This window comes from Eucyclogobius newberryi, unplaced genomic scaffold (assembly GCF_026437365.1).
Source record: "Eucyclogobius newberryi isolate DKJ021-1_F unplaced genomic scaffold, fEucNew1.0.hap1 SCAF_5, whole genome shotgun sequence".
Taxonomy (NCBI): domain Eukaryota; kingdom Metazoa; phylum Chordata; class Actinopteri; order Gobiiformes; family Gobiidae; genus Eucyclogobius; species Eucyclogobius newberryi.
The window spans coordinates 25306923-25328598 of NW_027316167.1; the positions used below are offsets into that span (position 1 = coordinate 25306923).

At 39.8% G+C, this 21676-nt stretch overlaps 1 protein-coding gene across 1 annotated transcript in view; it reads left to right on the forward strand.

Annotated features, from left to right (window-relative positions):
* The window catches only part of hcn4 (hyperpolarization activated cyclic nucleotide-gated potassium channel 4), a 40814-nt gene extending 25324 nt beyond the window's left edge, over positions 1-15490 (forward strand). The window contains exons 5-8 of the mRNA XM_072465533.1: positions 6958-7104; positions 7196-7436; positions 12511-12675; positions 13230-15490. Coding sequence (XP_072321634.1) covers positions 6958-7104; positions 7196-7436; positions 12511-12675; positions 13230-15388 — 2712 coding nt within the window. The 3' untranslated portion in view covers positions 15389-15490. The remainder of the gene's footprint in view (positions 1-6957; positions 7105-7195; positions 7437-12510; positions 12676-13229) is intronic.
* The last annotated feature ends 6186 nt before the right edge of the window (positions 15491-21676 follow it).

Genomic DNA, 21676 nt, shown 5'->3' on the forward strand with positions numbered 1-21676 from the left:
CAAAAACATACATGCACACAGACACAATGGATTGATAAATTTAAAATTGGTGCTGAGTGAGCTTGTTTAAGAAGACAATAGCTGCTGGGATGAAGCTGTCTCTATAGCGTTTGATATCGTCTGCATTTTGGTACGACTGAAGTGTATCAGTTACAGCAATATTTGAAAATAAAACATGAATATGTCATATTTGGGACACAGATAGTGCTCATGACCTCTAGTCTGAATGTCACTGTATGACAATACAAGCTCTATACCTGCCTTTAGAGAGGAGTTTTGGAGAAAGGGACCCGAGGCTCCTCTGTTCTCAGGGCTTAATGCTCTGACAGCTGGGTGTAATGGCTGAGCCGTGTTCCTGAGTGCCATGCCCTCTCCAGCCCCAGCATGGTCGATAATGAGCTGCTAGGCTGCCATATTGGCCAAGTCTGCAGGGATGAAAGGATAGGAAGTTTGACACCCAGGTAATGGAGCCACAAACTCACTAGATACCAACAAAATGAATAACACTAGGCAGATTGAGGTATGAAACAAGAACATTTGGAGAGAGATTAATCGACGTACAAGCCTGATGCAGTTTACAAACCTGAGCTGTGCAGCAGCGAGACAGATCGTCCACCTCAATTCGAGCTGCTGAATCAGTGCGTGTAAATACCAAATTGGGTCTGTGATTAATACAGCTAATCTCTGTGGATATTAAATGGAAAACAGAGTAAAAGGACAGCCTGTGGTTGCTCGTTTTTAGAGATGCTTTGCTGCCAACTTGTTTGAACAGCTGGTCTGTCTCAGTTCCCATCAGGATGTGCTACCAAAGCCATTTGCCGCTGATTCTGGGATCAGTCCCGGAGGAGCCTAAGAATTCCTTCTCTGTTCAGAGGGTCCTCGGTGCCCACAATGGGCCTTAGAGCTTGTCTGTTGAAAGCTTGTTATAGCTCTCTATAGCTATCAATTCTGTCTGGATTCTTCCTGATCATTTTCGGTAAAATATATTGGGCACATTATGAATTTACAGATAAAACTGCCTTTAACTGCAGCCATAATACAAAATGAGCTGACTTTTATAGCTATTTGTTATTACTAATGTTTCTTTGCGATACAAACAGGTCAGTGAATTTGACGTGTTACAACATAAAGTTTCAACTGAATGTATTTGATTACAATGAATGATGTATTGTGCAGCCTTAAAGCGTTGTGTATGGATTCTACCAAAGACTGCTTTTTTGTCATTAGACTCAGACACACAGTGAGGTGCATTGGTAATTCAATGGGTGGTCCCCGGAGCGAGACAGGTGACTGTTTTCCAATGACTATTTTGCAGAAATACAGAAGAGCTGTTTGTACAAGGCTTGTGTTGAGAGGATCGACTAACATGTAACAACAGTAGAAATATTACAACAGAAATAATAAACTCATACATAAGCTCGTAGAATCAGAAATGCAGTGCACCAGATCATAGCAGAATAACAAGTGTCCTGCCTAAGTCTTTAAATATGTAAATATTTAGTTTGGAATATTGTCGGATTGTGATGCCTTTTATAGCAATATAGTGGTCCAGATGCTGATGAGTAATCTGTGTTTGGATTGTAAAGAATTTCAAAACAGATTGAGGTTGAGCCAAGTATTGCAGATTGGAGCTACTCCAAGTGCACATACTGTATAGGGATAAGGTCTATAAGGATGTCAGATTAGAGACCATATATCCATTTAGCATGCAGAGCTGATGTTCAGGTAGTTGTTTGTTTTTTGTTGAAGAAATCCCTTTTGGAGTCACCACTGATGCTAAAGAATCCGTGCGAGAATATGTGAACTGTTGTGACTAGAGGAGGAAGGATGAAATAAAGCCCTGGTCTCAAAGATGGTGGGAATTATCATCAAAAAGCCTGGGTAATCGTTTCTGAATAGAATTCTATTAGAATGTGGCACAAGGTGATAAATGCCCTGGCTGTCAGAAGCCAGCAAGCAGGCTTAAATGGGTTCTTAAATATGAATCAGACAGTCGGCTCACTGCTCTACAAAAAAAGCTGCAATCACGCAAAATTTTAAAGGTTGAAGGGTCAGAAACAATGGCTCTATTAACTTGGTTCAACTTTGGTGGAATTAACTGTAAAATAGGCAGTTTGAGCAGTCAGTTGGTTTGTGTTTTAGATACATATTTTATTCAGAAGTTCATTGTTAAAGGTGCTCTATGTCACTTTTCTGTTGGAGTGCCCACGCCTGCTTGTCTCAATAGAGATGTTAACGCTTTACCTGGAATGACCGACTGTATGAACACAATCGCATCTCTTTGGAGACAAGCACCACCAGAAATGTTACACTGTGCACCTGTAATTACAGCTGTGCATTGGCAAGAACTTCTGTTGACAATATGCTGTATGTATTGATAGCCAAAACTAAATATTCTTCTGAACTAGATACACAATCATTGTATTTCCAGTATCTCACACTCCTGCTGCGTCTAGATCAAAAAATGTGGCCAACATCATTACCAGCCAAGACAAAAATCTAGTTTGAAATTAAAATAAAAGATAAATCTAAATACAGTACAAATATAAAATAATACTCTATATCTGTATGTTTTTTTTCTTTTACTGAGGTGATGTTGATGGTATATATAGCGATTGGCTGTTTTACCATTGAGCATTGAACGTTGCGTTGTTGTCAGTTGAAATATCATACACCTATGGGACCCAGTGAGTAGCGTGTTACGACATGTTTGTCCCAAAAGACTCAGAAAAGAAATGGCATTACATGACACAGCCCCTCCCATGCAAAGCTCTAATTAACACGTTGTAATTAAACATGGCTCTTGTGGGGATAGTTAATAAGAAGCCCAAAGTTGATTGTCGGTGAAATTGTCTTTTGTTTGCTACTTCCTTTTTCCACGCTCAACTTTTCCTAAGCCTTATAGACAGATGTTTTTTTTGTCGTTCTCTAAAAGACAATTGTGCATTCTGAGTAGGTGACAGAGTTCTTTCATTTTTAATTTATGTAATCAGGCCTGCCAAAAGTATATAGTTAATGTAAGTGGGAAACGCCTGTGTTTCCCTGAATGATTGCCTCATAGATGGAGTCAAGGACACAGCTGTCAACAAGTCGAGGAGCTTAATTCTGATTGTGCCTTACAGTGAGAGCCGTTCTCATTAGTCAGGACTTGACCGATGGCACTAATCCAAACACGGTGATATTATTTTTGTATTGAGCGGCAGCAATAACTTTTACTTGTTGCTTTAGGACTATAAATTATGACATAACAGAATGGCAATTAAGAAATACATGTAAGTTATGTCTCTATGGAGATGTCACTGCTTTGCTTGGACGTACCACAGTATGACATTTAACTTATCTATCTTGCACTTATTTGAGATGTTTAAAGAGTATAAATAAAAATGTATTTAAAAATGCCTTCTTATGTGAATAGGATTGCTTCTCCATAGATCTGACCTCTCAGTTGTTCGTCCACTGTTTCACTCCATGGACTTACTGCGGAACTTTCCATGCAAAACAATTACAAGTTGAGAAACCAGAGAAGTAAAGGTTTTAATGCATTTGGACTTCGGGGAGAGCTTGTAGAAATGGGCAAGTTAGATTTGACAATGTAAGGTTTAAAAGAAACGTATGTAAGATTTTGATTTTTTATTTTATAAAGCTGACCAATCGATGTCCGAGATACAAGGTAAACTTGTTCAAGCGCAAGCTTCTGTCTGCAGGGGAAGTCTTTGGGAGCACATTTTCAGCTTGTTATTGCTTTTTTAAAGCACACAGACTACACATGGTTTCTTTACTTGTAAAATTAACTTGAACAAACCTTTGGGAAGATCAGTTAATTAAAAAAAAAACATGATGATGAGCAAAACATTTACTGTAGAAAATACCTATATTCAGGTGACATCCTTTTCTTTTACTGAATAATTCCTGCTGCTTGTTATTCTGACTCCAAGAAAGCTAAATGAGCAAATAGTGTTTAGTCCATGACAAAAGTGAGAAGAGAGGGACAAAAGATCTGTTAAAAGATAAACAATTCATGATGGTTGAGATACTAAAGAGAACCATGATGCCTCTGTGTGTGTGTGTGTGTGTGTGTGTGTGTGTGTGTGTGCGTGCGTGTGCGTGCGCGTGCGTGCGTGTGTGTGTATATCTGTGTGTGTGTGTATATCTGTGTGTGTGTGTATATCTGTGTGTGTGCACGTGAGTGCGTGCCTGTGTGTGTGTGTGTGTGTGCGCGTGAGTGCGTGCCTGTGTGTGTGTGTGTATCTGTGTATCTGTGTGTGTGTGTGTATATCTGTGTGTGTGTGTGTATATCTGTGTGTGTGTGCGTGAGTGCGTGCCTGTGTGTGTGTGTGTGTGTGTGTATCTGTGTATCTGTGTATCTGTGTGTGTGTGTATATCTGTGTGTGTGTGTGCGTGCGTGCGTATATCTGTGTGTGTGTGTGTGTGTGTGCGTGAGTGTATCTGTGTGTGTGTGTGTGTGTGTGTGTGCGTGCGTGTATCTGTGTGTGTGTGTGTGTGTGTGTGTGTGTGCGTGCGTGCGTGCGTGTATCTGTGTGTGTGTGTGTATCTGTGTGTGTGTGTGTGTGTGTGTGTATTATTGTTAAGTTACTATGATCAATCACCCACTGACTGTTGTAATTGACTGCACTCTGAGCAGGAACACGGTGTACTGACTTTCCACAACACGGACTGGAAAGCTCATTCTTCTTCACAGCAAGACAATAAATCCACCTTTGGAAATGGATAGTGATAATCCATATATAATAAATACATAAATTATTATAGTTTCAATATAAAAAAACTCACCTTTTGGCACATTTAACCTAGACTTAGACATTTTGGGTCGTAAGCCATCATCAGAAAGCCATGCAGGTTTCATGGTGGAATGATTACGCCTCCGATAATGAATTTGATTTAAATTAGCCAAGTAGAGCGACAGGCGGCCGGTCTGTTTAATTGACAATGACTGGAAAGCTGAGCGATCATTCATTGCACATAGGTTGTTATCCGCCTGTCGTGGCATGAGCTGCACCCCTTCCAACAAACCCATAATTACTAAGTGGCATACATTAGACAAATCCTAGGGTCAATTTTTAACCCATTCATATGTTTCTTCATGGATGAGGCGATGAGGAAATTACTCCTCACGCTGTGTTTTAAAATGTTGCGTCCAGCTGCGCCATGTCAATTTTAATAGACATAAATATCAGAGATGCATAATGTGAGTTAAACTTGTCATCTCTACTCATCAGACAAGCAATCTTGATTCAAACACAAGTACCAAAAATATTTATTTATTATTATATATTTATTTATTATATATTTTTTGGGAGAGACAAATTTAGAGATACATTTTGGGGACATATGCAAAAAAAAAAAAAAAACTTTAATAGGTTTTACTCTTTGTTACAACAGTGTTTCCTCATCATTCGTTTACTCAAAGTTGTATTTTGATTCATCCATACATGTTTGAGTAATGCTGTATTGTACAACTGAAGCTCGAGTCCTCAGAAAATGTTCACCTACCCCCTATCCCCGCCCACTTCCCTGTACTTTTACGATTATTTAAAAAGTTAAGACTATCCCCACTTTTTAAAAATATGTAAATGACAATCCGCTGCTTGTTACAGTGGACCGTCAATAGAATATGTAATCATGGTTTCAATTACCAAACTGTTTTAGAGCAATACTGCTGTTTACAATGTACAAAATGTAAAATGATGATCTACTTACAGTATGTTTTAGTTTAGACTTAGTTATTGGGGGGGAAAAGCATGTTTCCTTTAAGATTAAGTTTATAAATGATCAAACAAAGTGTGCTGTGTGTCACTGGGTCAAGATATAGTTGATGTCACCTGAAAACACTCACATGCCTTTGTTGTACTTCTTTATATTGTTCTCACTGACGTCCAGCCCCAAGTGTAATCCTAGTGTGTGTTTAATATTAACTCCTATCGCATGTGTTGATTTTGAAGAGCCCTGACAGCATTTCCGCTCCTGCAAAAACAAAGTGACTCGCACAAGACAGCTGCCCGTATTTATTGTATAAGATTTGTGCAAGAGCTGCCTTTTGATGATCATTCCTGGGATTAGTAGTGACTGAGGTAGTGGAGTGGTAGAACAAAGGAGAAGACATCTAAGGTCAGCCATGTTGATACATGCAGTGGGTACTACCAGTGTAGCATGATGATCAAAGTACACCTCCTTCGCTAAGTGAATAGTTAATTTCTCCCTTTTTCATCTCTTTATTTTTGAAGGTCAAGGATAGTACCTTTTAGTATTCCCTTGGTGCTCTCGTGCTGCTTTGATCTGCATATGCTGCAGAATCTAAATCAGCAATACTAAATCTAGTAACATGAGGAAATACAATAATGCAAATATACTCACGCAAATTATTAATATATTTACTTTTTAAATACTGGAAGAAATTACAAATTCTCTGACAAATATATATCCAGATGATTGTCAGTTTTGGATCGTGACAGCCAAAAAGCAAATTGGGACTATGTCTCTCGGTTGGCCTGGGAATGCTTCAGGATCCTCCAAGAATGAGCTGAGCCTGAAAGAAGTGTCTGGGGTGAGGGAAGTCTGGGAGTCTCCGTGACCTAGATAAGCGGAAGAAGATGGATGAAAAAAAGAAATAAATAATAAAACATGCAATTCTACCATAGAATTCTGATCTGTCCTCCAGCTCAGGTTCAAACTAAAAGCAGTTTAACACCTCATACTGGGAACGCCTCGACAGACCTTGTGATGCGATAATCAATCAAAACAAATGTGTTATACAGATGTTTCTCAAACATTGACATGAAAAAAAAAAAAAAAAACACTTTCGTCTAACATCCATGTAAAGGCGCATACATGCTTTAATTTAGTATGTAAAAAATATCAGGTCCTTTTGACATCACATCTTCGTGTAGCTTGCATGGATCTTAAAATAACCCCAGTCCTTCTGTGTTTGTGTTTCCACAGTACAAACAAGTGGAGCAGTACATGTCTTTTCACAAGCTGCCGGCTGATATGAGGCAGAGAATCCACGACTACTATGAGCACCGTTACCAAGGCAAGATGTTTGACGAGGAAAGCATCTTGGGAGAGCTGAACGAGCCTCTCCGAGAGGTGGGCAAAGTGGCTCCTACAATCTTTTCTTTGTATCCCTACATGTAATAGCTTCTCATTGTTTGCCCTTCATTCTTGTCTTCTATCGCAGGAAATAATCAACTTTAACTGTCGAAAACTGGTAGCGACCATGCCTCTGTTTGCAAATGCAGATCCAAACTTTGTCACTTCCATGCTGACCAAGCTTAGGTTTGAGGTGTTCCAGCCTTTGGATTACATCATCAGGGAGGGCACCATCGGCAAAAAGATGTACTTCATTCAGCACGGCGTCGTGAGCGTGCTGACAAAGGGCAGCAAAGAGACAAAACTGTCAGATGGATCCTACTTTGGAGGTAAGATGAGCTGTCCATGGTCACTACATTTTCTAATGCACTGTTTTTCACCCTTTTTATTAATATTAGTGAGGATAAGGTATTTTATCAGCTTTATGTGAGTGAGCAGTAACAGTCGCAGTAGCCTTGGACTGTAGATTTATTCATTTAGAAGATGTGAAAAAGACTGCATTTTCGTTTCATTTTCACCAAACATTTCTCTGTGAACATTTTGCGAATATAACGAACAGATATACAACTTTTAAACAGAAGGAGAATGTCATTTTGAAACTATTTATGTTTGTGTTTGAAGGCACCGAATATGAATTATTTTCTTTTCATTTGCAATGTCACCTCACTTTAAATTGTGTTGATCTTCACACACTTTGCATTGAGTCAAATTTGTATAGTCGAGTGACGCTAATAAAAAAACGAACACTTTTCCAGAATATATGAATATATACATTTCAAATATGATAACCCGGAGTTCTTATACAGTTAATAAGGGTCAGTTAATGCATGGCCTCCTCACAGCCTCACGACCTATGACACATTGCTGCCACAATGCCCTCACCAAATTCCAATTAATTTGTCCCGTGACAGCGTATCATTTAGACTCTACTAAGTACTCTGAAGAATAGCGGCATAGCATTTAACATCACACGCCCCGTCTGTGGAAGTTTAATTAGGGCTTGCTGTCTCAAATCCATCTTCATGCCCTCTCTCATGGGGTCCCATGAAAATAATGAAAAGATGGCAGGCAGTCTCGTATCTCCACACATGCCCGGGCTATTCAGCACTTTAGACAACACATCCTTGGTTTCCTCCCGGGCCATGTTGTCTCAAAGGGTGTCCAAAATGTTTCCTGATCAGTGTCTATTTTAAAAAAGCCATCAATCATGTTTAACTAGTGCTGGAATCTGGCAGTGTACTGTGTGGATAGTTCTGCTGCAAAGTCGAAATGTTGGAGTGGACAAATCAAGTTTTGACGGTGTCTTTTTATTCTTTAATTTTTAGCTTCCAAGTTTGACAAAGCAAATTATTTACATTTATATTGGCAATGCAGAAATAGCTTGAAAGAATTTCCCATGGCATGCTACGCTATGCCTCTGCTATTCAGTACTTTATGCAATAGCACATTTCAGAAAGGGGTCAATTGCAGGTAGAAGTGAAGTGTGATTTCAATGGTGAAATTGGGATTGTGAAAAATCAAGATGGTTTTGGCAAATGATAACCACTCAGCCGCCTGTGAGTAATATCAGAAGCGGGCTAAAAAACAAAATATATGTTACAGGTTTTCTTTGATTAGGCAATGATTACACCTACGCTATTTTTGATTATGTTTTCCGGGACAATTACTTTCTACAGTATTATTACGGCTACTCTTCATTTTAAAACTAACTCCAGAAAATTCCAAAGCTTTGTTTAAAATACCGACAGTCAGTTTAAATTCAATTGAGATAATTAAATAATAGCTCATCAATCATCAAAAATGTTTAATGGTCTTCTACATCACCTACTACACTATACAATTCATTACTATATTACTACTATTCTATTATTCCATACTAGTCTTTATTATACTCTTCTATCCTATAACTATAAGTATTCTATAGTTTACTAGATGTGTATTTTTCTCCACTCTTAAGCTTTAGAGACGCAAGAGTTGTTCTCCATTAGGCTGTGACAGTTCATGGTTGTGGCACTCCTCTGAGGGTGTGAGGGGAGGGATGACTGAGGTAAGCCGGGAGCCACTGGGAGTTTGTTACCCAACATGAAGTAGTCATTCATGAAATTAATTGGTGCAGGATCAGTAAAGTCTGTATCTCTTGTTGATCTCAGTGACGCCGTTAGTAATAGAAGTCAGAAGCAATCAGTTTTTTTTTCTTTCTTTTAGCAGTTGGACCTATTCATGATGTGTGAGCCAGAGCTGCACAGTCATATTCACTTGTCTCACACTTTCAGCATGAGTGGGCGATGTGTGTGCTTATCCTAGCATGCGCATAGTGTAAATTGTTCATTTATATAGCGTCTGAATAATTTATTTAAATGCACACTTACTGACGGCCTCTGTGAGAAGCTGTTGGGTCAGCTGGAGCCAGAGTCAAGTGGGTACAACATGTCACGATGGGAACATCAGCTGGGCACACAGCAATTCAGTGAAGAAGGGAAATGTAATGTGACTGCAGACCTGACGCCAAGGGACACATGAAGCTGGGCCAGGCGCACTCTCTGCCCACTACTCTGAGAATAGTACCCTCCCTATTGCTTAAGTCCTCCCTCCTCAGCGTCACACTGTAAGACTTATCCAAACAGTTTCTCGATGGCCTCGTTAGACAGGTATTAGCTGTGTTGTCTGTTGTAATATTTCTATACATCGTCTGCAGTAACGTAACAGATGTGTGTGTAAGAGCAGAAAGTATCGTTTTCTCTGGGTTAGAGTGGTGCTCCCCGACCTTGCTGTGGCCTTAATGCCAGTCAGAAGTGCTTATCAAAAGCAGCCTTTGATTTCACTTGTGAGATGGCTCCCACAGCCTTCATGTGAGTGGCTTGTAACAGCTTTGTGAGAACAGGGGGAAGAGTGGGAGTCGGAAAGAATAGAAAAGAGTTTAGAGGGAGTTGACGGCGCAGTTGTTTATCTTCAGGGTCATCATTTTGGCTTTAGTCAGTCTTGGTTCTCAGGAAATGCACCACTTCTAATCCAGACTCTATAGATCTTGTGTTAGAGTAAAACCACTCCCCTTTGGCCCTTTTGATTTTGGCTTCCCTCACCCTTTTCCTCCATGGATCCAGGAGGGTGCTGTAATCTACAGAGCCGCCAAATAGACACCTTAAATAAGTCAAAGGGTCTCAAACACCAGGTAATCCTACTGACGTGCTTGACCTACGTAAAGGTTTCATCATGCTCTCCTCTCATGGTTAAATCATATTTTTGTATTGTAATGTGGTACTAAAACCATAATCGTTAGCAAATGCTAATTCCTTAACGTGGTGTGTTAGATGTAATTGGGACAATAAAGGATTACCAATGACATTTCCTCACGTGGGACAATAAAGGATTATCTTATCTTAACTAAAATTAGTGGATATTTCATTCATATTACTTACCTTTAAAGAAATATATTTTCTTACTATTTTATTGCAAAGTTTACATATTATATCACTTTTCTTTGGTTCTTGGAATAAACATGCATTGTGAGCTGCTCTTCTTCTTTCTTTTTTTTTACCTGTGTATGTGTGCGTGCTGGTATGTAAAGTGTTATGCTAATTCTGGGTGGGAAAGAGCAGCGCTTGTCAAGAGGAATCAGGCGCCCACTGCATTTGTTTCAAAGGTTACAGAGTGTCCACTTGGCCGAAAGCACTGGGGGAGGAGAGATGGGAGATGGCAGTAGGTCAGAGAGCTCAGGTGAACCCTGCCATATCAGTGTGTGTGAATAAGATGAGTTATATCAAATACAGCAAGTGTGAAAGTAAAAAAAAAATTGTCAAACTTACAGTATGATTTCATCAAGTAACTGCTCTGATTAGATATATATTGTATCTATTCGCTTAATACTGTTGGGTTGTATAAACATTATAATATTATTCATGATTTAACTTAATTATTGATTTAGATTGTCCAGGTGGGGTTCATTGTTATTCTGTATATAACTGTAAAAATGTAATATTTCAATCTGTACATTAATCTCACACGACATCAATAGAGCTCAGATTCTCAGCATGTACATTGCAGTACAGTACTTACTGTGAATTTAGTAAAAGCCTTTGATTAAAATGTCAGCAGTTACAACTTTCTGCAGACAACAGTGAGGACAGAGGGCTCAGTGCGGCTCTCAGCAGCAGTCTTTGCCTGGTCTTGAGAAGCACAAAACAAGGGGATTTAATACTGAGTGGTGATGCTCCTCTTCATCGGGGATTATTGGGACAGTGCTTTGGCAAATGGACCTCAACCGTGCAGCTACAGCCAGGACCGCCTGCTCTGAACACACACCACATTATCTCTCACATTCAAGCTGCTCTCTTTATTTATTTATTTATTTTTGTCCCGTAGGCTTTATTAGACAGAAGAGGAAAGTGTGAAATTGGGGATGAGAGAGAAGGGAGGACATGCAGTAAATTGTCAGAGTCGAGATTCAAACTCACAACACTTGGAGCCTGGCATACGTGTGCTGTGCCTTAACCACTGGGCAAACTCTTGCCATCTATGAACTGTTCTTCTCCATTCAGCACACAGCACAACCACACATGATGTTTTCCGCTTGATTTACATCAAAAGGTGTACATTTACAGTCTGCATTCCCAATCTAAATTTACAAACCGTCAAGCACATTACTTTCTTGTCAATGACCAGAAACATGCATACAAACATGAGTACCTATACAGTTGAATAACAGCGGAACACTTATGGTGAATGATAAAATGAGTAGAGGGCATTGTACTGAAAAATGTATACAACTACAATTAGCTGTACTTGAGAGACCAGTACAAATTTAAAATAAAGTTGGATTGAATTGGATTTTCTAAAGAATGTTTTAAATATGGACTGATTAGCTTATGTGAAAAGCACATTTTCTCTCTCACTTTGTCTTACAAGATCCAGCCAACACATATTAAACTGCACATATGCTTAGTGACAGTAGAAAGGCAGGGAGAAGATTAAATACTTGTCCACCATGACAGATGCTTGTAAGTACAAGGGTAAGCACACACTGCTCTCCTCATTCAACTAACTCCCATGGAGCTGTCAAGTACATCTATACTGTACAATATGTGCCTGTTAGGGCTGTCAAAATGCTCTAGATCCCCTCTAAATATTGCAGTTCATGTCTAATGATAGCTGCTGCTACTTAATTGATTTACAACTTTTTTGCATTTTTTTCATAAAAACTATTGGCATTGATTATGAGAGCGTGCAAATTCAACAAACAGCAGTATGTTTTTTAATGAGGTTTTATTTCTGTCACCTCAAATACTAAATTCACACTGAGTAGAACATTGCAAATACAAACCAAAACAAGACCTTTTGATCTTGTATGCATTTAGTGTTATAGTTCTGCTCTCTCGTCATTACATTGTGTCCTGTTCCTTGTTGCAGAGATCTGTCTGTTGACACGAGGCAGGCGTACAGCCAGTGTGCGAGCAGACACATACTGTCGCCTATACTCTCTGTCCGTGGACAACTTTAATGAGGTGCTGGAGGAATATCCCATGATGAGAAGAGCTTTTGAGACTGTGGCCCTGGACAGACTGGACCGCATTGGTAAGTCAAATAAATAACAAACACACACAAACACACACATGAATGAGTCATCCAATGATTTTCTTTTACACATGGATAGAAAACATTGGCAATTTTGTCACGTTAAGTACAATTTAACTGGAAATAATGACAGTTACATGGGGAAACATAGATGATTCTATCTGTTTACAGACATTTAATTTATCAAATCTTTTACCTTTGTTTGCTCTATAATAATGACTGTTGTTTGTTGGTCGGTTGTTAGAATCAGACAAAAATATAAAAAAATACAAAAAATATGTGTTTACCGTGGTTACATCCAAGATCGTGTTCTGGCCACCAGTCTAGCAAGTTGTGACATATTATGTTCTTTTATATTGCGCTAGGACATGAAATTAACACTTACATTTTATTATTTGGGGTTTTTATGCTTGTTGTCTTTTTCTTCCATTGTTTTGCTATTCTAACCAATCATTCCTAAAATGTAAATTTACTTACTTATTGTCTCTTTTAAGTGCTACTTCTACTCTGACCTGTCCTTTCCCTTCTCCTTTTCTCTGTCTCTGTGCTATTAGGAAAGAAAAATTCAATCCTGCAGCACAAAGTACAGCATGACCTCAGCTCTGGTGTTCTCAACTACCAGGAGAATGAGATTATCCAGCAGATTGTACAACACGACAGGGACATGGCTCACTGTGCCCATCTATTGCAAAACGTCCCTCCTCAGTCTCCTCCATCACCGACTTCAGTCATATGGGCCCCCCTCATCCAAGCACCTCTTCAAGCTGCGGCTGCCACCACCTCTGTAGCAATAGCCCTAACTCACCATCCCCGCCTTCCCCCAACACTATTCAGACCCCCACTTTCTGTCTTAGGGTCCCTTAAGGATCCCCCTAACAGACTAAAAAGGCTCAACACATTTGCACCCTCTTTTACTGCCCCTGGATCAGAGGGAGACTCTCCTCCTAGTACACCCTCCAATGTGCAAAATGATGTGGACATGCCACTGCTAGCTGCTTTCAGGGCCCAGCATATGTTGTCAAGTGTAGGAGGGACAAGCTCCAATCAACCAGTATCAGACATTGGGGGTCATCGAGGGCCAAGTGGTTCTGGGTCTGGCTCCAGTGGAGGTGGGGCTTCTGCCTTTACTTTTGGACAATGTTCCATGTTTGGCTCCCCTTCATCAAGTACAGCCCAGTTGCATCCCCAGCCTCAGCGACAACAATCATTTTGCTCCAACACGCCACCTCTTTCTAATCTCTTCCACCAAGGGTCTATAAGTGGAAGCACAGGGTCAGGAATAAGTGGAGGTGTGGCTGGCGCTTGTGGGGGGATGACAGGGTGGACTCCAAGTGGAGCAGTCAGCGGCTCAGTCGATGGGACCACTGGTGTAGATGCTTTGTGGACCGCCGACGACTTAATAGCAAAAGAGACACCTTCAGTAGGACATTCACTATTGGGAGAATCTTTGACTGAGCAAACTGAAACCTCGGGGGAATCATTGGGAATGGCTGAGGGGTCAGCAGTAAATGTTACCACTCGACCATCAGGGTCACAGGGAGGGTTTACATGTGGGTCAATAGGAGAGTTTGCTAAGATACCACTAAGTGTCTCATCTAAAGCATCTTTTGTCTCAAATAATGGAGGGTCAGGAAGGGCTCCTATTGGACCTATGGGATTGGCATCTGGGGGATTCCCTGGAATGGTTTCTGGAGAATCAATGGTAGGTTCACTGGGAAGAGCAGCTGCTGGATCATTATGCACCCATGCAGGAGGTAATGTAGAAGCAGGGCTGAACAGCAAGGTATCAGGAGCAAGTGGAAGTTCTGTGACCTGTTCTGTCACTGTTACCACCAGTGGAGTTACATATGGATTCATTCCCGCTCGTTGTCAGAGTCCAGTCTCGACAGGCTCGTCCAACCCTGTGAGTGGACAGTTACCCAACAGCCAGCCTCTTCCTAAGCCCCCCCAGGTGGCTCCTCCCCATCAGCTGGCCAGTCAAGGTAGAACTACCAGTGGTTTGAACTTGTTTAATTCTCCCCCCAATGGCTCCCCATCTTCTAACAGAGGACTGCACAGCCACCCACCACTCGACGGTTCTCCTTCGTCCTTCAGCCATTTTAACCTAGCAGGTCTGCAGTCTGGCCTTCTGCCTCACCAGATGTCCCAGGAGAAGTCTGCATTGGCCTCCTTGGCACAGTATGGTTCTGCAAATGCATCTCCCTGCCTTACACCATTGGCTCCCAGCCCTACCATTCAGAGCCCTGTTAGTGGCAGGTTTTTCCACTACAGCGACCCCTCTAGTGCCACGGGATCCCACAGCTCTTTGCTCATGCCTCAGTCTTCTCACTCTTCACAGCATTCTAACCAGCCACATACGCCTGGCAGAGATTCTCCTTTGGGCCGTTTTTCAGAGGATCTTAAGCTTTTATCCAGCTCCCACCCGTCACTGCCCCAGGAGGTGGCACAGGTCTGTGACCACCGTGCCAGTCGCTCAGCTTTTGATACTGGATATTTTCCTTCTCCGTTTTCATCCCCCACTCTTGTACCTAAACCGTGCGGGTCGGCCCCTGGCGGTTATGTTACCCCCCCTCCTCAGACATCCCCTGGGCCCTCTCACCAGACTCCGTCCCCAGGGCCCTCTCCAGCTGTGCCTCCTCGAAGAGGTTCGTCTGCTTTTCCATCAGATCTAGAACCCCAGACTGTGAGGTCGAAACTTCCTTCCAATTTATGAGAGTTGTTCACGTCCTCCTCATGTGCTTCTTCAGACTGAACTTTTCTTTTTCACCTGTCACTTTTAACAACTGGGATTTAGAAATGGCTTTATGGCGTCGATCTTCATAAAAAAATATACATATATTTATTTATCTTATGTAGATATTGAAGTTATTTATATGTTCCATTATTTGATATATGGAGGGTGTGTACATTTTTAATAATAATAATAGTAACATTTATCTGGACTACATCATAAATCTCTTTTACTGTGGGAAACTATGCACTATATTTTACCTTGTATAAAGTATTTTATGTATTTAACAATTATTTATATTTAACAACAGGTTTTGTGTCATCTGGGTCACACATTGATGATCTTTAAACATGTTAGATTATAGTTATTTATCTTCAGTATAAACTAAATGGTAGAAGGAAAAAGAGATTATTGGAAACAAAACAAAAAAATAAGAAAAAACAAACAACACTTGGAAGGAAAACTATTCTTTGTCTTGCCCTTCTAAATGAGCTAATTTTATACTAAAATATGGTAATACTGTTTCTGATGCAGAGGGAGAGTTGTCAGGCTGTACCCTCCATGTTGTTATCGGGACATAACCACATGAGACTCAACCATGCCCTATACTTTGTCTTCCAAACTCATTCACCTTAAAGTGTTGAAAGCATATTTTATCCCTCTTCCTGAGTGTGTGCAACTGTTAACATGTGTTTTAGTGATAATAATGTGTTAATCAATAGAACAGCCAGACAAAAAAGGAGAAAGTTTTTCTCTGAATTAAACTCAAGAGAGTTTACCTTTTTCATACAAGATATTAATTACAGCTTGTGTGTCATGTAGCACTCAGACCATTCAAAATTCAATCAAATGGCCATTGCGAGCAAATACACAACACAAGCTGAATTATCCAAAAAATGCTGGCATTACTTCCAAATGTAGCTGCTATCTCTTCAGTAATGACCATAGGTTTATTTGAGCTGTTGAATGTTATGTAGTAAATTATTCTGCGTTTTCACGGCTTTGTGCCATAGTAGTTTATGAAATTGTTCTCTAACTCAAGAGGTCATTATATCATATTAATAGCATTCATATTATATTATCATAAATAGAATCATTTTGTGCCAAAGTGTCCTTTAGCAAGACACAGGACAACACACTTTTTATAAAGCTGACTGGATATATTACAACAATCCATTAAAATTGCCTTACTCTTGCTGCTCTATACTTTTTGGTTTCCATAATGCATACTCAGTTTGCATAATTCAAGTTAGGGAATTCCTATGCACATCGTACGCATCACTATATTATCGAGTGGACAGAAACACCAGAGGAAGGTATTGCTGGACTCCCAAAGGAGTAAGAGATGTTAGATGGTCCTCTGTGTTTTTCTGCGGCTCATCAATGAGACAGACCTAGGTTTCGTTCGGACAGCTGAGTCCCCAACTCAGTCACAGCACTCAGCTATGGCGGTCTAATTTAACAAGACATGTCTGTAATCCCTTGACCCTGGTAGGCTATCATGAGCTTGCACACAGAATTGAACAGTGACCATGCGCCCCCCCTCATCATGTTTCCCACAAGTTTCTGCAATATGGTGTGGCAACAGATGACATGATGTGCACGTGCTGAAATGTAAATGTTCTTCTAGGTATTTCTAGCCTTGTGCGAAACAGTATAGTTCAGAGACAGATGTAGATCAATGTCAAACATTGGGGGGATGTACATGCGTAAATAAATATTGGTAAATGAATTACAAGGAAATCTAAAAACTTCCGTTTTAGACTAAATCAAGACATTAAATGCTGATTGATTATTTGAATCTGGTTGGTCCAATATGACAGATAAGAGGGGGGTATGCAATCGGTCACAGCCAGGTTAAGCAGTCAGACTCAAATGCACAGTTTGCAAAAACGTTTGAAAAAACATCTGCTATACCGTATAGCAAATGGACAGTCAATTTGGTAACACAAAAAATAAATTCTGTTGTTTGTTTGTTTTCACATGGCTTTATAGAAATAAAATATTGCAACACAGTGTTTGTTTAGTCTGTTCATAGAAACATGTTGGACTCATCTGTGTTTCATCTGCAATCCAAAACCAGCCTAAATCTACCTTATTTATGTCAGCTGTGCACTATTTCCACATTGTGATTGGCCCTAATATCACCCTTCATCTAGATTTGTACTGTCCAACTGACCTATGAATATTACTGGGTGAATCACTTATGCAGGCTAATGAAATCATTTACTGTGATTGAGAATTAGATGTAGCAGCCACAGAATTGAACCTGCAATTTCCCCTGAGGGAAAAAGGCACATAATTCTCTCCTAGTTATTCATTCATAGCAACAAATCTCTCTCTCAAAGTTATTTCTGTCCTCCAGAATCAGGTGTTCTTTATGGCAATGCACCTCGGATGTAAAGATTGCGATGCGTGGTCCAAAGGTTATGGATGTGCATTGTTGTATCTAACGCAAATGACCTCTTTAGCTGCTGCCTGCACTATCTGATGGAAATGAAATGACAACAATATTTTGAGGGAATATAATGTAGCTTGGGGATGACACGTTTTGCAACACTATAGAAAGGTGAATCAACTGCAAGCCACTGGCAGAAAGATCCTTCAGGGTGAAATGCGTGTGTAAGATTAATGGCTTTCTATACATTACTATTATTATATTATGATGTTTTTCCATAGGCAATAGAGCTTTGATGCGGTGCAGAAACAAAAGAGCTTTATATATATATATATATATATATATATATATATATATATATATATTTGTTTTGTAAATCCGTATTTGATTTGTATAAGTATGTATTATAATTCAACTTCATCTAATGTTGGAATCATAATACGGTCTCTATATGAATTTATATACTGTGTTTCCATAGGACCTATTTATAATATTTCTGTTTTCATTTTAACTGTTCACCAGATTATGTGTGTATAGATAATTTGTCCATGTTTCTGTGACTTGTTTTGCCCACGTGTAATCCTTGTACTGTGGTGCAGTGCGGGATTGGAACATTTCCTTTGTACGCTACAGACCAAGGCATTTATGAAGGCAGCATCTAGTTTGACACTTCTTATATGGATGTACCCAATCTTCAGAGGAAGACTTTATTCTGACTGTTTGGATATCAATCTATTTTTTCTGCAATTTATCAAAAGAACTATGGAGAAAAAAGCAATAAGGAAACTGTACAGGTGTGCAGTGATTGGATGTGTAACCCCACAGGACTCTGCGGTGACCTATACAATAACCACTGGCTGGTCGCTGTGGCTCAGATGTGATGTGGCAGAGACAGAAGTGAGGCGGGTGTATGCCAAAAAGCACATAAGGCTACAATAAAACAGTATAGAAAAAAACAGTGAGTGTGTATTTTTCAAAACATGCAAGATGTTCAAGTTTGTTTTAGTTCTTCTCTTAAATCACGTGGAATTCTTCTACGGATATAAATAATCCAATAATTCTAAATTTCAAGCTTTCTTTTATCCTTCACATATATGTGTAAATACAATAACATTTTCTTTACCTGTTTGAGGCTTTGGATTAAGGATTTCACAATAAAATGTTAGGGTTTCGATTATTATGAGAAGAAACATCAAGATTTTAAAATAATTCGCAATTGTTGGCACTTTGACCAAACAACAGTGAAATCCTTAGTTTGCATTCACTCACAAGTCTAGTTTTATGCAATAATTACTGAAAAAATATTGACATTGTCACATAAACGGCCAGACAAAACAGTACTTTACATGTAGTTTCACTTTTTGGAGTATGAATTTATCTGAAATTACTCATTGTTGCTGCCTATGATTCTCACGATTAAATTGTTTTGTTCTCACGATTATATTTAAAGAACTGTATGGTGTTTCTAACCAGGTTACAAACTCTTCTGTGGAAGTCTGTTCTGCTCCAGCACCCTCCCGTCCTATTAAAGCATTAATGATAGATGATGTTTCCACATAAAGTTTGTATGTGACCTTCCCGTGGATGTCCCTTCCCCTCAAAATGATACAGCATTTCCGAGTTCCTCCTCAACAGCTGTCCATAATTAAGCACTGGCCGTGGAATCCCAAAGTGACACTGATCGAGCATCGCACTTGATGCTATTGTAGCTATCCTATCAATCAAAATTGTGACACGTAATATTTATGAAACATATTTTAAATTTTACCTATCTTGTATTTTATTGATTACTGGCGCTTTTATTACAAAAAAACTTGGCTTCTTCCTGTGAGCTGCTTCATTGTCTCCATGGAGAAGAAATAACATTTCTCTAAAGACAAAAGCAGGTGGCAGAAAAGTTACTTAGTCAACCTCAAGACCCTTTAAAACGCTCTGTCGTCAGAATATTCTAAATTCTGGAATGGAGGTGACTGTATAAAGTGCTTTTATACATTAAAATGTAACACAAAGTGCTTTACAATGCATTAAGAACATTCCCACATATCACCCATCCACAACCACCTGACACACACACACACACACACACACACACAATCTAAAATACATAAGGCTGAGTACAGATGAACCAGCTGAGGAAACGCCATCAGTCTGCACCAGAAGTGTGATGAGGCAGACACCACATCTTCACCAGGGGCCCCAGCAGCCCCGGCCGACCACGCATCCAGTGCAGAGGGCTCCCCAGAGGAAACACTGGAGAGTGATAAAGGTTCAAAATAAGTAAAAACTGAACTGACATTTTGTGATGCACTATAAAATAAAATACGTATTTTCCAATAAAATCAAAAAAGTTAAATTTTGCCTGCATGGAAAATGTAATCACATTAAATATAATAATAATGCAATATTATAATGTCTTAAAACCAGGCTCTGATATCATTCACATAATCCAAGTTTCTCTACTAAGATCACATTATGTTCCTCTTCACTTTTGACTTCAGACGGCTCCATTCTGGGGTCTGGAAGAAAGATGTTTTAAAGAAAATACTCCGGGGAATGAATGTTGATAAAAAATGTCAAACAGACAAACAAAACAAAACCAACACCTTCAGTGATTTGACACAATGCACATGTGACACATGACAATATGTGTCTGTGTGTGTGTATGGTTGTTTTGAAAATAGTCTAAACACAATTGAGCACAAGGACCATGAGACAGGTGAGGGTACTGCAAATGCCCAAATCGCTGGCAGTTTGCAAAAAAGGAGGACAGTGTGCGTTTCAGCCATCTGCTTCATTAGAATTCCCCCTTGAGCTAACCTTCCCATCTCAGAGACAAACTCACTGAAAGTGAAGGGCTTTGTTTTAGACTGTCTTTTGTAATTATACATTATTCTGCTCTGATCCTTGCCTGCTGCGAGGTGGAGAGGCATTGCTCCACTGACGCCTACCAAAAAAGAAAAAGACCGCTTTATGTAAATAAATGGTGCGTATCCAGCTCTTGCCACGTGAGCTCTGCACCTAAAGTGTGTTTGTATGGGGCAGATGAGAGAGGTCACAGTGACATTCTAGTGGAGGTGCTTGTCATAGTTTAATGCCTTCAACGACAGCATCTGGGATAATCTGCTCTGGTTCTTCTTGGGTCAACATGATTTCATTTTACCAATAACCAGAAATGAGACAACTATACTGTACAGGCGTTGGGCTTCTTCCATAACATCAGTTATAGCTCAATGGTGAGCAAAGGAAGTGCACATGTCAAAACCTTTGAATAAAAGAGTAAGTTGCAAAAGTGACATGGGGATTTGTGTGAAAATATACAATTTAAGAAACCTACAATCTGTGATAAACAATTCCATTCTACAATGATAACTATTAAAACGCAAATGTATCGTGTTTTCTTACTATTTATGTTTCTTTTTTTTATAACCGTATGAAGAAGATCTGTATTTTTGGCAATGTAGCACATAGAGCACTCAGAAAGACGCACAGTAACTACAGCAGAGCCGTATTAGTGCTCTTTCCGCTCTAAAGCCCGGCCATCAAAAGCCTTTTGACATCTGCCAATTTGTGCGCAAATATTGTTCAAATGCCAAATTCTCCCAGCATTTGATGTGGCAGAAAGTTTTCTTTCTGTGTCACTGCATGTGTGTGTGCTCCTCTAGAGATTAGGTTCATGGAAGCATATGCATGGATAACATCTGAAAGATGGCCACAGGTTGGCAACCTGATGTCCTCTCTCTGCCTCCTGCACTGCCAGCTTCTGTCCAAAAAGCCCAGGACTGCACTGCTCCAGTCCATCCCTGCTGACAAATGATGATGGTCAGAAATGGGCCATATGTGACCTAGTTAGAGGTAGTGCAAAGTACTGACAA